General features: G+C 37.9%; 1 protein-coding gene across 1 annotated transcript in view; it reads right to left on the reverse strand.

The window, feature by feature from the left end:
- Positions 1 to 1,436: 1,436 nt before the first annotated feature.
- The window catches only part of LOC119535423 (C-Jun-amino-terminal kinase-interacting protein 4-like), a 50,246-nt gene continuing 35,095 nt past the window's right edge, over positions 1,437 to 16,587 (reverse strand). Inside the window, exon 3 of the mRNA XM_037837786.1 lies at positions 1,437 to 5,182. Within this exon, the coding sequence (XP_037693714.1) occupies positions 2,682 to 5,182 (2,501 nt within the window). The 3' untranslated portion in view covers positions 1,437 to 2,681. The remainder of the gene's footprint in view (positions 5,183 to 16,587) is intronic.

Consider the following 16,587-nt stretch of genomic DNA (forward strand, 5'->3'; position numbering starts at 1 on the left):
TGAGTTAGAGAAAAAACACTTTCAAAATTGAGCTCTTAGAGAATATTATCCCTTTGCCTCACAGGGATTTTAACCTACATTTAATAGTAAGTGTTAGGTTGATACATATGATATTGCCATTTTTGTAGATTGGCAATGGTCAAATATCGGCAATTTCATATAGTTCAGCCTTATATATACCTCAAATGTAACAAAATGAGAATTCTCAGGCATCCCCTGAGATTCCAATTGGACTAAACTTTTTTACACAGAGACCAATCCAAGTTACTCAAGCCTCTTCTCTGCCCCTGACACAGTAGCTGCAGGCAGCTTTACACCCCTTTGCTTTGCTGCTTGCAAGAAGCTTACCACCATTTTGGCATTTTCTCCCAAAGGCTATCACCTTGACAAAGGTGAACATTGTAAGAATATAAATCTATTATTTGGGGAAAGGGAAGGGAAGCAATCCATAGAAAATAGTTAACTGAAATTACAAACACAAGTAGAGGCTCTTAAAACAAAACTGTACAGGCATTTTTATCCGCTCTCTGGTCCCCGAAGCTAATTAATAGGGCCACAGATAATCTGACGTCTTTAGATAAAATAACTACACATCTATATTCCTTAAGTTAAAGCCAGTAAGTTTAAAAAGAGCAATTACAACCACTGTAACATGTTTGCATTTTTCACTTTTAAGTCCTGCTTTCCTAAATTACATTCAGTCATATAAACATGTTAAAAGCTAAACACTAGCAACTGGGTCTGATTCTGGGATGCTTCCTTCTTGGGACTAAAATTCCCAAACACTTTGGTGTCTCTCTCATTTATTGCCAATAAATGTTCAATGATGCTTTTTTTACGTACTGCCAAAAATGGCTCTGGTTTAAAATAAAATATAAACATTGCAGACAAGCTATGAGAAAGTGGCCTAAATTTTGGTGCCCCAAAGAAAAATGGCTAGGTAGCTCAGGCAAAAATTATCCTATTAATAAAGCTTTTACCAAAAGCTTTTTTTTTAATTTAATTTTATTTTTTTTTATTTCTAGCCATCTAAAGTGGCCACAATTTTATTGTGTACACAAGGTACTTAAAGACACGTGTGGCCAAACGGATCCAAAGGCCCACTATGGCTCATTAAATCTCATGTATCTTATAAATATAGCCTAATCATGTATATGCATAAAAGTCACTGATGCACATTTTTACAAATATCTTTTCATGATAGTCCAGAAAAAAAAAATCCCTGGTATTTAAGAATGCTTAGATAATTTGAGACCTATGTTTGCTTTCCTTTCCTTGAAGGAGTCCTTCCGATGATTGGTGGGCCTTTATTCTTTAGGTTTACATTTAAAAAATGGCACTTAAATTTATATTTAACTTTGCTTAAAGTAATGAATGAGAAATAGTAAATCACTCATTTTCAAGAAGCTAGAGAGGGAAAAATTGCAGCATCATGGTTTTAAAAACATATTAAAACAAGAAAATCAGTTAAAACCAGACTCTAATCTTTTTTTTTTTTTTTTTTAATGGACATTGTGAGTAAAAAGATGTAATGTCAACCTTTACTTTATGCTATCTTAGTTTTGTCATTCTCCCTACAGAATTTTCCCCTCTGAAGAGGGCATTTTAATCTCAAAAGGGTGCAAAAGCTTAAATGAGTTTACATACAAAATAACAAGTGCTACTTTTTCTGTAGTTTTGTACAAAACAAGAGAAAATATCTTTTCTAATCAAATCCCTTTCGTTTGGTTAGGCCACATTCCATCACTTGACTACAGACTTATTCTTATTAATAGGTAAGAGGAGTCCAGGAACACTTAGTGAACAGATAATTTTTACATGGAGAAAAACTCAACTAACCACCATCATCCTCTGGTACACAGAATACAAAACACAGTTTCCTTTTAAAAACCCTCCCAATGTTCAAGAGTATCTTCTGAACATTATAAATAATAGACTTTCCAGACACGTCAGTATGAAAGTGAATGAGACTAGTCTCCCTGCCAAAATCTGGAATATTCAGAGAAGCAGACCTCATAAACTTCAGAATTCTAGTAAGTCAGAAACAGGAAACTTTTATTTAAATAGCATAGTCTTAATTTCTTTAATATAAAACCCCCCAAAATCTGATGAAAACAAAGTTTTATATATCATATAAACAAGATTTTTCAGATTTGAAAGTGAAAGTTAAAGTAATTTACAGTTAGTTTTTAGCCCTCTTGGGACATTTAGATAAATCCTGATAACCCATCTGATAATATTTTATGACAATTTTATAATACATTGGGGAAAACTATTTTATGTAATGGTACAGTTTAATTTATCGAGTGTTTTTCATTAATTCCATTATTAGTGACAGCTAAAAAGTGACCCCATCAAACAAAGTGAGTGACAGACTGTGGCAGAGTAAACCACACCACATCTGGGTTGCTTTCTATAGTTCACCAGTTTGCAGAAAGGAAACATTCTTTGATTTGTTCATAATATACTGAAATTGCCTATAACACTGTTGCAGTAAAACAGCTAGTTCTTGTATTGTTATGGTAGGACAGATTTTGTAATATAAAGTTAATAGGAAAAAAATGCTCACACATTATGTGGTGAAACTTACTTGACAAAAAGAGCATTAAATAAAGGGGAAAGGGGGGAAATAAACCATGCAGAAGAGATGGTTTCCCCATCTCCACTCCTTTCCTATGGGCTCAATCACTGCCATACATCACTTGCCACACTATCAGGTGACTCCTTTCTGCTTTGGCGACAGAAGGTTCAAGTGGAAGATCCTCTCCAAGAAGTTCTGATTCTCCACCTTCATCACCCATCCGGAAGTCAATGTAGCCCTCTCCTCCACTGATGACAAGCATAGACTTCAAGGGCGTCTGGCTACCAGGTTCCTGTGTAGATGGCCCTGCTTTGTCACCTGTTAGATCTGTGCCACTACTGCCACTTTGTGGACTGATGACCTGACCTGGGACTGCCACAAAGAACTTCACAGCATCCCTGTGCCCATGGAAGCAGAGCTGTGCATGTGCCATTGAACAATAGGGTATAAATGTCCCTGGAGTCACTTTATCACTGTTTTCATCACCATATACGCGGATTACACTTCCAGGACGATTTCCTGGTGCTCCTGAGGTTTTATTTGTTTCTGTCAAAGGGATGGAGATAATGACACCATTTCCTGTCCCCACCCACAAACGATTGCAAGACACCATAAGAGCTGTGATCCTCACAAAAGAGAAGCCCAGTTTTCCAGTACCTAACATTTTGCTTACATAAGGCTCAATGTCCACATCCTGTAGATGTTGATAAGTGTGTGCATGATAGAGACGGAGTGTGGAATCCAAACGAATGGAGACCCACACACCATCACCCACCCATGCAAGCTGCCGCACTTGACTCTCCTTCCTGGGATGTGCATCAAATGATTTCTCTATTTTCATGGCCTTTGGCTGAACTACATAGATTTTGTTCCTGTAGCCACACCAAACTTTGTCATGTACCACAGTCATACATCGGATGGAATGGTGAGGCCGCCCAAGGTCTAAGAGGTGATAGTTTGACAAATCCCACTGCCCATCAATTCCTCGGTGAAAGATTGCAAGGGTACCATCAGCCAGGGCCACTAACACAATTCCTTTCACGTGTACAATACTGAGAATTGAATCCTTAAGTTTAATGGAATGGAGACATTTCCTCCACTGGGCTACAGATGAATGGACATACAAACAGCCATTCTGAGCTCCAAGCCACATTGTTGGTAAAAGGCTGCTCATTTTCTGGGCTTCCTCTCTCACTAGGTCTTGTTCATTTGGCAATACTGATATTTGATCTTTATAAGCCTCTAAGTCACTACTTGATTGATACACTGGGGATAGGTCTTCTGGGATCTGAACTCCCAAAGGATCTGTAAAGACATGCTCTGTGTACACTCCAGTTTGGGAGATATCTACAGTGTCTTCAGCTGACCCTGCATTGCCTTCTGTGGCTTCGGTTGCTTCTTCTGCTGTTGGAACATTTTCATCAACCTCACTACTTTCTGCTTCCATTTCTGGTGGTTTTTCTATCACTGGAGAAGCACCATTGGTACTAGGTGAAGTGGCAGCTCCTGTTACACCTTCTGTGGTACAGCCAACCACTGTGATGCCTCCCAACAGGCTATCTGTTTCTGCTGAGCTATTGCTTGTCATGCTTCCACATAAAGACGCTTTGTCAACCTGACTAGATTCTGAAATCTCTTCTCCTGCAGGGTAATCTGTTTCTCGTGCTCCTGGTACACTTGCAATACACAGAACATGAGAATTGCAAACAGTGAAACTGTCTAGGATGTTGCCTGGTTGAATAGCATCAATAATGATAACTTTTGTAGCTGAATGAGTGCTGGTACAGATCCAAACTAGACTGGATAATTCTTCTTGATTTTTTAATTCCTTCTGTTGTTCCTTAAGTTCCTGATCTAACTTATCTAAACTATTCTGAGATGCACTTCGCTGTTTACTGCCTTCCGTTTCCAAACCAGTGACATCCTTGTAAAATACACTCGCTCCAACAACAGAACCGCCATCTCTGGTCTTTCCACCAGATAAATTGACTCCAACAGCACACCACAGCTTCATTGTTGTATCTTTCTCATCTAGGGGTCTGAGATAGACAGGAACAGGTAAATTTTTCATCTTATTTTCCCCTTGACCATTGGTTATCTGTTTGTACTTCTGAGGCAGACTCCAGCCAAAAGCCTGTACTCTACCATCTTCCTTCTGAACATGTGCCTTTACCTGACGATACTGTTCTCTCCTTTGTTCTCTGCGTGAGGCCAAATTAGCTTCAATTTCTTCACTAAGGAAATCAAAGGCTTTGGACTTATCCCCAGGGAGCTGAGATAAGGTGCTGCTTTTTTTCTTGACAGAAGGCGTAACATGAGAGGTTGGTGCATTATACTTCAGATTAACAGGTGGTTCAGGCTTCTTAGTAGTATTGCTTGAGGAGCTGAAGAGTCGGCTGAAAAACTGCCAGATGCTTGACCTTTTTTTTTCCTGCATGGCTGGATTTTCTCTTGATGCCCGAATCATCTCTGTCCATCGAACAGCTTCTTGAAGCTCCATCAATCTCTCTTTATACTGGTTTCTCTCCATCAGAACACGGGCCATTTCTACTCTGGTAAACCGCTTCCTTTGGGCTGTGGGAATATCGCTATCATCATCATCTTTGCATTACTATTTTAAAAGCAAATTGCTTGCCTCAGATTTCCAGTTTTTGAGAGATTTGGATAGCTCCTTGTCTCTACAGCAGAATCTTTGGGCTTACAAAGTGTTTGGAATTTGTGGTAGATTCCATCACTGCTTTCTCCTTCCAGTGCACAACCAATGAAAACCTTCTCTTCCTACTTCTGTCAAGCAATATCACCTTTGAGACACTCAGAAATGAATCTCACTCAGAGCACACTTAGCCACAAAGAAACTTGCTGCTGCTTTCAAAGACTCAGCTTAGGAGCCAAGTTTCACAGGCATCCTGCCTCTACCTCCCCTCTGGTCTGCTAAGAACATGAGGGACCACATGCTGTCTCTCACAGATCTCTTCCCTTCCTAGTCTGGGGGAAGATTAGAAGCACTAGCTTCCATGTCCACCTGTGCAACCTCAATAGCATTTTCACACCTCTGCCATATTTTTAATTTATTTTTTTAATCTGGATGGTGGCGAACTGCTATCTCAGAAGCTTAAGATCTTCCCTTTGAATCTCTAAAAACACAAGACTATTGACCTCTTGAGGCAAGACGGTAAAAATAAACTTTCATTCTTTCAGTTTCTTGCTACGGTGAAAGCAACATCTTAGAGAAGAATTTTTGTGTGAAGTTTATAGTTTTATCTGAATCCCTTTTATATGCTGTCACCTAGTTTTGCACTATTTGCCAATCCACTTCTGTGTCTCTCAGTGCCAGTGTCCCATGGCAACTGATTTTCTGCAATTGCTTGGACTGTCACCTGTCTGTCTATGGCTCTGGCTAGTTCCGGGCACTACTGGAATTGGTGAAGCCATCTGCTCCTTTATGTGCCCTCTGTTCAAATTTCTACTGCTTTTTACTCTTGGAAAGTATTATTCTCTTTCTTTGCCTACCCTCTTCTTTACTTTATTTCCTTTGCTCTCTTTCTATGCTCTGTTCCTTCTCTGAAAAAATGGGAGGAATATCGTTATGTGATGTGTCTTTTAGACGAAAAAGTACCTTTTTGGTTGGCAATGACCCTAAACCTTCTTTGATACTTTCTGCATTGCAATACCAAACAGCAACCCCATCCCCCACTCTCCCAGGAACTGCACAAAACTTTACAGTTGGACCATTTCCTGCCAATTTCCCTGTGGGCTACATTGCTTCCATATTTAGGTATGAAAAGATTTTAATTAGATACTTATGCTCATCAAGGAACGCTTCCTTTTTATCAGCTAGTTCTATTCTATTGATGAAAAAAAAGTGATAGTAATGTCTCTTGCTAGCAATTGACTCAGCTCTCACCTAATCTGAAGCAACTCAGGTTGGGTTTCTATTGTCTTATGTCACCTATTCATAGATCTCTCATTCTTCCAGGTTATAAAAAAGATGGAGGTGAAAAAAGAAATGGAATTAACCTCCTGGTTTAGGAATTATCAAACACTTTGCAATTTCTTTTTTTGTGCTAGAACAATTTTCTGGGTGACTAAATTACCATTTCATTCAGGTCTTATTTTCTTTCATAGAATTTTGCACCATCTAAAACCTGCCCTCTTATAAAAAATACTTTTACTTAAACTCATTGATATAGTCCTACCAACAACTGGTTTGAGCCCTCTGCTCAAAGAAGCTACTATTCCTTCTTTAGAAACATTTAAATTATCCTTTTCAATTTCTCCACAATCCTCTTAAAATCTGGAGCTCTAAAATGGAAGATGAGACTAAAAATCAATTACCAGTTGGTAATTTCTTTTTCCTTAAGTCATATAACAGTTATATTATATTAGAATTTGCTTTCCTAAAGACGAAGTTAGCACTGCTTTCATGCTCATGAGGTATTCCTATTTTTGTGAAAATTGCACATAATAAACACCGAGAATAAGGTTACAATTCAGCAATTAGGATTGAAGTTATTTTTCATAAAACCACTTAAAAATTCTTCCCATGCAAATTGGAATGAGCAAACCTACTTCATTACTAAAGCGGGAAATTGCTCAGCTATTTGGAGGCACACTAAACAAAGACATTCTTGGGTAGCACCTTTCTGTTGTTTCTTATTCTATTGGCACTATCTCTGAGGTTTCTGATCTTTAATGTCAGGGAAAGTTCTCTTGATGCCATCTTTAGATTTAAAACATAATCTAGCTTAAGTAGCAAAGATATTTGTATATTTGAAAAAGTTTCCTGGTCTTGGTAAAGCATTTTAGCATTCAAAAATTAATATACTTTTTAAAAATTAAATATGAATATGTTACTGGTATATATAAAAGTTATACAAGGCTGACTATATTTTATATTTTTAAAAATACAGCTATGCTATCATATTCTGTGAAAATTTAAAGTATTTTTCTTTGCTCCCTATGTTTTGCAATATATATAAAGAATACCTCTCTCTACCTCTACCTCTGTACCCTACATAATTTTACCACCTTATCTCAAGACATGACATGACATCATTTCTTAGCATAAGACAACAGTGTATCCTTTTGTTGTGAAAATGGTTCAAAAAGTTAGCCACGCTAAATATGGTTTTGGTTTTTATTACACAACAAATGCCACAACCTATATTGACAGCAGAGTCACATCTTTGTACTGAAGATAGAAAATGAAAATTGGAACTTGCTGTGCTAAACTGCTGAGATCACCATCATGCATTATTAATTAAAATAAACAAGAACTAAAAGAAAAAATGACTTTTGCTTCTGCTATTTAAAAGATCTGTAGTGCATTATCTTGTCATTAATTCCATTTCTTTTACCCCATCAGGCATCCAAACTTATGCTATGTGGGTGACAAAATTCTCTCTATGACCTTGTCACTTTAAATTTTCATAAATTTCCCCCACCCTAGAATCTGTTTTATATTAGCTCCAGACTCACTTCCCTGAATTTTATATTCACAATCACATAGCCTGGGAATAGAACCGAGGCTGGCATTGATGGGTTATTTCAAAATAACTAAAAATAATATGACCAATCTGTCACCTGGAAGCTTGTACTGAGTTTCACATCTTAGGTGACCTTGGAAGAAACATTTAGGCTATAGCTATTAGATTCCAAAACAAAGAACTGAGGCAGTCAATTGAATAAAATAACAGATAAAGAAAGAGAAAAGAGGAGGAGGAGGAAGAAATGGAAGAGGAGATGAAGAGGAGAAAGAGAATTCAGTTTACTGCAAAAGCCAAATATGTTTTTTTGAGTTTACTAGATATTAGACTAAAATGATGAACCTTTAAGTAAAAAAAGGGAAAATCTTTATATCCCATGCAGTCTTTGTTGATTTAAAATTATTTCTGCCTCGGATGTGGACTGGACTTTTGACCCGCTTGTAATGAACAGGCTGCAGCCAGTCTCCTTTGTGACTTCTATGGCAGCTTTTGCTTGACACTCTTTCTCTTGGATCACTTCTGGGGAAGCCAGCTGCCATGTTATGGGGACACTCAAGAAGCTCTGAGAAAGACATGTGGAGAGGAGCAGAGGCTTCTCAAAAACAGCCGGAAGAGTTGTGTTTGCTAGCATTCACTAATTCCCCTCCTCCTATTCTCCCCTGAGCTCACCACATTCACATTTTAACACTCATTACTGAAATTACTCTTGTAAAAGTCACTAATAATCTCTGCATTTTTTTTTTTTTATCTTAGTCCCTATCTACTGCTGTATTAACAGCGTTCGACAGAGTTGATGGGTCTGTCTTCCTGAAAACCCCAGCTTCAGGACATCTCTTTGCCAGGGTTTTTCTTTTGAGTCACACGTTGCTCATTCTCAGTCTCTTCTTGCTGATATCTCCTCTACTTGCCTACTTCTAAAATTAGAGTTTTCCAGGCCTCAATCTTTAGATCTCTTCTCCTTTTTATTTATACTTTTCATTTAGGTTTTATACAGTCTCAGGCTCCACAGATCATTTCAAACTTGACTAATCTTAAATAAAAATCTCCAGTGCAGATTTCACCCCTGAACTCCCTATTTGTATAATTAACTATCTACTTGACATTTCCAGCCAGACCTCTGATGGGCTTCTCATTCAATGTTTGGAGGTTAACACATTCAAAATCGAGCTCCTTATATTCCACCTTCACCAAACCTGATTTCCCTGCGATCTTTCTCGTCACTTAAAGGCATTTTCATCCTTCCAGTTGCTCATGCCAAAAATCTTTGAATCATCTTATTACTCTAAACTCTAATTCAATCTGTCAGGAAAACCTTTTGGCTCTAACTTCAACCTATATCCAGAATCTGACCATTTCTCACCACCCAAGTTAATGCCACCAACATCTTTCATCAGAATTAATTCTCCAGCCTCTTCACCAGGCACCCAGCATCTGCCATTGCCCCTTCCGTCTGTTCCTGACACCATGGAGAGCTTCTTCTAAAATGCAAATCAGATTGCATCAACCCTCTGCTGGTGATTCCCAGTGGCTTCCCATCGCAGCCAGAGTACAGGCTAATGCTGTTGGAAAGACTCTGGATCCTGTTAAAATCTCTGACCTCGTTTGTTGCAATTCTCCCTTACTCGCTTTGCTTCAGCCATACTGGCCTCTTTCCTATTCCTCAACAAAAACATGCTCCTACATCCGGGCCTTTCCTCTGCCGGGGCTGCTGGTCCTTCGGAGACCCACGTGTCACTTTCCACTGGATGTTTGCTCACATGCCCCCTTCTTCCTGACGTCTTTTTGACAAACCTATTTAAAATTGTACTTTCCTTTGCACTCCCTATAATCCTTCCCTTGTGTTTTTACATAACACCATCTAATATGCTCTGTATTTTATGTAGTTTGTTTATGATCTGCTCCCGCTTGCTAATAAATAATAAGCCCTGGGGAGGTTGGGAATTTTGTCTTTTTTTCCCACTGCTATATCCCCAACACCAAGAATATTGCCTGACAGAGAGTATAAATATTAGTAATATTTATGTTACTGATGATATTACATAGAGTAATAAATACTAGTTGAATTAATGTTGTAGAATGTTGGATTTCTTTTATATTCATGATGACGTGAGCAACATATACTTGAAAGCTTGTTTCCTTTGTTCCTTTATGTGTGCCTAACATTGGGTGGTTCATAGCACAGGTGATAGAGATGAACAAGAGAGGGAAAAACCAGGAGCTGCTCCGATTGGATGGATGTGGTAGACTAGCATGCAAAGAGTTAGCAAGGAAATGTGAGGGCAATTTGTATAAGAAAGGAAGTTGTGTCCTTTCTGTGTCATCAGAATTTGAACTGGCTCTGATATATACAGTTTATATATGCCACATAGAGGCAAGCACCAAAGCATGAAGGATGCTTTTATGACACATATGTCCAGCTATTCTGGCCAAGCAAAATAGACAGAATCTTATGGACATATATACATGCAAAAGAAGCCAGCTTTTTTTTTTTTTTTAATCTTTTTTTAAAGTCACTTTTCTAACTAGGGATCAGGGACTAGCAATCACTTATGTGGGCATAGTTTTTTACTGTTTTCAGACATATTATCACTTGTGTTCCCTTATTTTATCCTTGCAACACTTATACAAAGGTAGAGTAAGGCTATTTTGATTTTATAGAAATGAAGTGTACTATGCCCAATCCTACGTTGCTCCACATGAGTAGACTAGTTGGAGAACGATTAGGACTCAGATATCAGTTTTCTTGTCCAAACATTTCCCTTTCTATCATTCTGGACATCAAGCCAGGCACCCAAATAGGAATGAGTCTTCCCAGAGAAGGGACCGTCATCTATTTTGCATGAAGTTGCTGTATGGCCCTGGCTTTGGTTTCTCCTGCTCTAAAATGCCCAGGGCTGTTCAGGTGAATGGATTCCCCCCAGTGAGTGAGGGCTCCACAGTGTTCAAGATCAGATATTGCCGCTCTATTCATCATCTACTGTATATGACCATTTATCCCAAAACTTAGTGACTTAAAAACAATAATAAATATTATCTTCCAGTTTCTGTGTGCAGTGAATTTAGGAGGAGTTTAGCTAGGTAATTTGGGCTCACAGTGTCTCATGAAGTTACAGTCAAGATGTCTGCAAGGGCTAAAATCATCTGAAGGCTTGATTAGAGCTGGAAGAACTACTTCTAAGGGTGCTCACTCATACAGCTGGCAAGCTGTTGTTGGTTCTTGGCAGGAGCCCTCCTTTCATTGCCATGCATTCTTTTCCACAGGTTACTTGAATATTCTTATGTAATTTCAGGTGGCTTCCCCAGAACGAGTAATCCAGGGGAGCAAGACAGAAGTTACAGTGTCTTCCAAGACCAAGCCTCATACGTCACATTCCATCATTTCTGGAATATCCAATTAATTCCACGGGTCAGCCCTATTCTGTGTGGGACAGTGCGACACCAGGGTGTGAATCGCAGGAGGTGAGGATCATTAGGGGCTTGTTTGGAGACTGGCCCCACAGCTTCCTACAAGACAGCCAGGTTTCACATTTCTAGCAAGAGTAACACATTTTGAGAAATGGGCATGAATGATGAGGCCTGGATAAATGGACCTTTCTAAACTTTTAAAAATAGTTATTTTAACTCAGCTGCTTATTTTAGAAAGATAGTTTCCAGTTCATGCTTTCCTGCCTGCATTCAAAATACACCTCAGCATTCAATTCTTCAGAAAGCTTTGCCAGATCAATCAGTACATGAGAAAAATACTGAGAAGAGTGAATATCTCTACTCATACAATAATAAAACATCTATTATTGGCATTCCAAGAGTAGTAATGGTTGCATAATCCTCATTAATTGCACATTAAATATCCAACAAGCATTACCTCATCCTTTAGGTCCTGATATAGCACCATCAGTCCAACTGTTCTTTAATCAATTTAAGTGATTTTTGAGTGGAATAAAGGTGAAACCCAAGTATAATTACAAGTATATTGTAAATAGATTTACAATACGATTTTTAGTTCAGAGGCAAAACTAAAAGCAATCCAGTTGAATGGGATCCATTACATAGAGATCTCACTACTCTCAGGGAGTTAGTACTGTTTTATTTAAATGATAATAATGATGTAACAATTTATATTAGTAAAACAATTTTCTCAAGGTCAAAAAATTAAAAAATAGTAATCATAATTTTAAAGTATCAAAGAAGGTTCAAAACAAAACAGTCCAACATTTAACCCAATATGGTAAGCCCCCTTCAACATCAGTAACAGGTGGTTGTCTAGACCAGCAGGTGGGAAGCTGTTTCTATAAATGGCCAGAGAGTAAATATTTTAAGTTTGTGGGTCAGATGGTATATTAGTGCAAAAACAGGCAATGCAGAAAGGAATGGCTGTGGTATTTCAAACAAAACTTTATCTACAAAATCAGGTGCAAGACTGGATTTAGCCCTAGGCTGTAATTTGTGGAGCTCTGATTTAGACCATGGATCATATTCTGGCAACCCAGGCCCAGTATGGACCAGAGAGTTATTTTATTTAACTATTTTTGATTGCATGTTGTCTTAGAGGGGAGTCCATTAAGCAAACATGTTTTTGGAAATGCAATCACCCAGTCAGCTTTTACACAACTGTGTGTATTGTACAGTTCTGAATGCATTTGACTTTACAATCTCCAGTTCAGACTTGGCTTAAATGCTTTCAGTGTCAGGGATCTCAGTACTTCTCAAGGGAAACCATTAAATGCTTGAACAGCTTTAAATGAATACATTATACATCCTCTGTGTCTCCCGAGCACATTGTTCATACTACTTTATCTCATTTTATTAATTTTAAGTTTTTAGATGTTTATCTCATTGAAAATTCTTTAAGAAATAATATTGTGTCTTGTGTATTTTTGTATTTCTTCTAGAACATGGTACTGCATGTATGTTTGAGAAACACATAATATAAATATATATATATTTTTGGTTACTAAATTAAATCAGAAAGTTCCTTCTCTTCCCCTTTTAATTTCCTTCCATGGGCTTCTGCTGTTGGTAGACCAACTCTAATCTAACTTCCACATGAGAGCCATGAGATTTTTAAAGATAGCTATTATGCCACTACCATTATCTTTTCTCTCAGGCTTAATAAATTCAGTTCTTTCCATGATTTTCACATGACATGATCAATAGACCCCCTAATTATCTTCATCATATACCAGTGAAGTGCTCCCCATTGTTGGCATCCCTCTTAAGATGCAGTGTCCACAACTAGCACAATACTGCTCAGTAAATTTTTATTTAGCATTTACTGCATGGAACTAGACTAGGCCGGGCACTAAGGAGCCCTATGCTTAACCAGGGGCAAGTACAGTGAGGCTTTTTATTTCTCTCTTTTCTTTTCCCTTATAAGTGTTCAGAAATCATTTTAAGTACTCTGAAATTTAGGTAGGGATGGATGCTCAGCCCCTTGGCCTACCAGGACTATTTCTGCACATTTCTTGCTTTTAGCCTTTATCTTCATAGTGCCCCAACTATGAATGACAGGGCCCCTTCATTCAGGACTCTTTGATATTATGTTCCTGGACCAGAGATGAAACTCCTTTAAACTCCTTTAGGGTCCTTATCTCTTTTTTGGCTTAAATTTAGCCTGGCAAGTGACAAGTTTGTCAAATGCTACTGTGACTCTCTTGGAATACTAATGAAGAAAGACTCCTTCATCTGTAACACATATAGCTGAGGGGGGATTACTATTCAGAATATGCAAAAAATTTCTGTAGATCCATAGAAAAGAACTAACCATCCAAACATTGGACAAAGATAAGATTATGAAATTCACAGAAGAGGAAAATCTGCATGGAAAATAAACTTCCTTAACGATCAGGGAAATGCAAATTAAAACCACCATGAACAGGCAAAAATTCAAGGGTTAGGATTTGGGCTAGGATGAATAGCCTGGTTGCTCTTAACACTGAGGAGATAGGGGAATGTCATTAGAGACGGCTATGAGGGGGCTTCAATTGTATTGAGAATGCTTTCTTTATCTGGATCGCCTGCAATCATATTAGTCTTTTTTTTTTTTTTTTTTTTTTTCTTGATCTTTTTTTTATTTTATCTTCATTTTATTGAGATACATTCACATACCACACAGTCATACAAAACAAATCGTACTTTCGATTGTTTACAGTACCATTACATAGTTGTACATTCATCACCTAAATCAATCCCTGACACCTTCATTAGCACACACACAAAAATAACAAGAATAATAATTAGAGTGAAAAAGAGCAATTGAAGTAAAAAAGAACACTGGGTACCTTTGTCTGTTTGTTTCCTTCCCCTATTTTTCTACTCATCCATCCATAAACTAGACAAAGTGGAGTGTGGTCCTTATGGCTTTCCCAATCCCATTGTCACCCCTCATAAGCTACATTTTTATACAACTGTCTTCGAGATTCATGGGTTCTGGGTTGTAGTTTGATAGTTTCACGTATCCACCACCATCTACCCCAATTCTTTGGAACCTAAAAAGGGTTGTCTAAAGTGTGCGTAAGAGTGCCCACCAGAGTGACCTCTCGGCCCCTTTTGGAATCTCTCTGCCACTGAAGCTTATTTCATTTCCTTTCACATCCCCCTTTTGGTCAAGAAGATGTTCTCCGTCCCACGATGCTGGGTCTACATTCCTCCCTGGGAGTCATATTCCACGTTGACAGGGATATTCACTCCCCTGGGTGTCTGATCCCACGTAGGGGGGAGGGCAGTGATTTCACCTTTCAAGTTGGCTTAGCTTCATATTAGTCTTTATATATTACACTTTCTGAAATATTTTGTAATAAAAATTTCAAATAATCATTCATATTTATTATGTCATCTGTAAAGTCTTCCCAAAACAGTATTTCTTTGTTTTATTTTTTTGTTTTTATTTTTATTCTTTCCCTTGTTCCTAACTATTGCTTATTCAGGTTATATTGCTTTACTTTAGCACTCTCTCAGGCTCTTGTGGTACAATTATTATCTTTTTTTTTTCATTTCATTTGTCTTTTTTTAATTACAGAAGTTGTAAATTTACAGAAAAATCATGTTAATGTACATAGGTCCCATATAGCTCCTTCCCTCCCCCTGCAATTTTCCCTTTTATTATCACTTTGCATTAGTGCAGTGCATCTATTTTTAAATACCACATTTCCCTCCATTGTCATAAGCCACATGATACCTATGCAGGTATACATATTCATTCATGATAAAATTTCATCCATATCTTGTTTTTCATTGCCTGATTATTTGTGTGTAAGAATCTGATACCAAAAGTTGTATTCCTTGTACTCCTTTCAGTTGTTTCTGTACTGATTAGTTGGTTTTCTCCCCGCTCTTTTCTCAGTGTTTTCCTTTTTCTGTGAATTTTAGCTGCAGCCATCAAATTTACTTATATTTTATCTCCTGTCTCATCTAAATAAACAATTTGTTGCTTCTAATTATTTTTATTTCCCTACAAAACTTCTAATTTCCCCAAATGAATGTTTGAAAACTTCAGTAGTGACCATGACTTTCAATTTCTTATCACAAAAATATGTAAGATATGTTTCAGCTCTTTTCTGGAAACATTACAGCCTTCAACATTGTAGAAACTCAGGATTTGTTAAACTGAATTGATTTCCAGGACGTACACTTTGACTTCCCCTGAAGTTACAGAAGGAGGCAGTTGTGAGAAGGGATGATAAATACTATGGCGATAGGAACACCTTCCCGTTAGCCATGTTCCACATGGCCTCTTGAGTATTCTTCATCGTGGGTAGTTTACAAGCTTCCATAACTGACAAGAGAATTTTTCATGTCCACTGTGACCCAGGAGTCATTCTATTCACTTCGGTTCTCCTTCTTCCCAGTGTTTTGCAACCTAACATTAGTGGACCAAAAAATTGGCTTACAACTAGCATTTTTAAAATCAAGTGATATCTTAGCTTGGATTCCTATTGAAAACAAGAGGTAGAGACTCGAGTATATGTGCAAGTAGTTTATCTGGGATTTGATCCCAATAAACAGTAATGGGGGACTGAGAATATTGAAATAAGGAGGAAGAAAACTCTAATCCACAGGTGTGTTATTCCGGTCATCACTATGTGTATCAGGGGTTACATTACACCAGAGCAGCTCTGAGAAATTGTGAATCATGTGCCTCAGAAGGTGGATGAAAAGGGGAGTATTTTTCTACTGGCTCTTATCACCTAATAGTCAATGATTACTTCAGAATGTGGTAATTACCGTACACCTTCAGTTATCCGCACCTATGAGAATCATTGATGCAGTTCTAGTTTAGTCTCAAGTAGAGGTTGTGGAGAAGCTCCGGAGCAGAAAGCAAGAAATACCTGATGCAACTGAGGCATATACTGTCATTGGAAAGCCACAGCCAGGGCTACAGTAAATTATTTCTAGTACACGAGTTGCCCCAACACCAGAAAACAGAATAGAAGAGATGAGATGAAATGGCATGGCATGGGATAGGTTAGAAAATATCAGCATGTCACGTGTAATGATGGCAAGTGCTATTTTAAGAAAATTTTA

This window comes from Choloepus didactylus, chromosome 5, assembly GCF_015220235.1.
Source record: "Choloepus didactylus isolate mChoDid1 chromosome 5, mChoDid1.pri, whole genome shotgun sequence".
Lineage (NCBI taxonomy): Eukaryota > Metazoa > Chordata > Mammalia > Pilosa > Megalonychidae > Choloepus > Choloepus didactylus.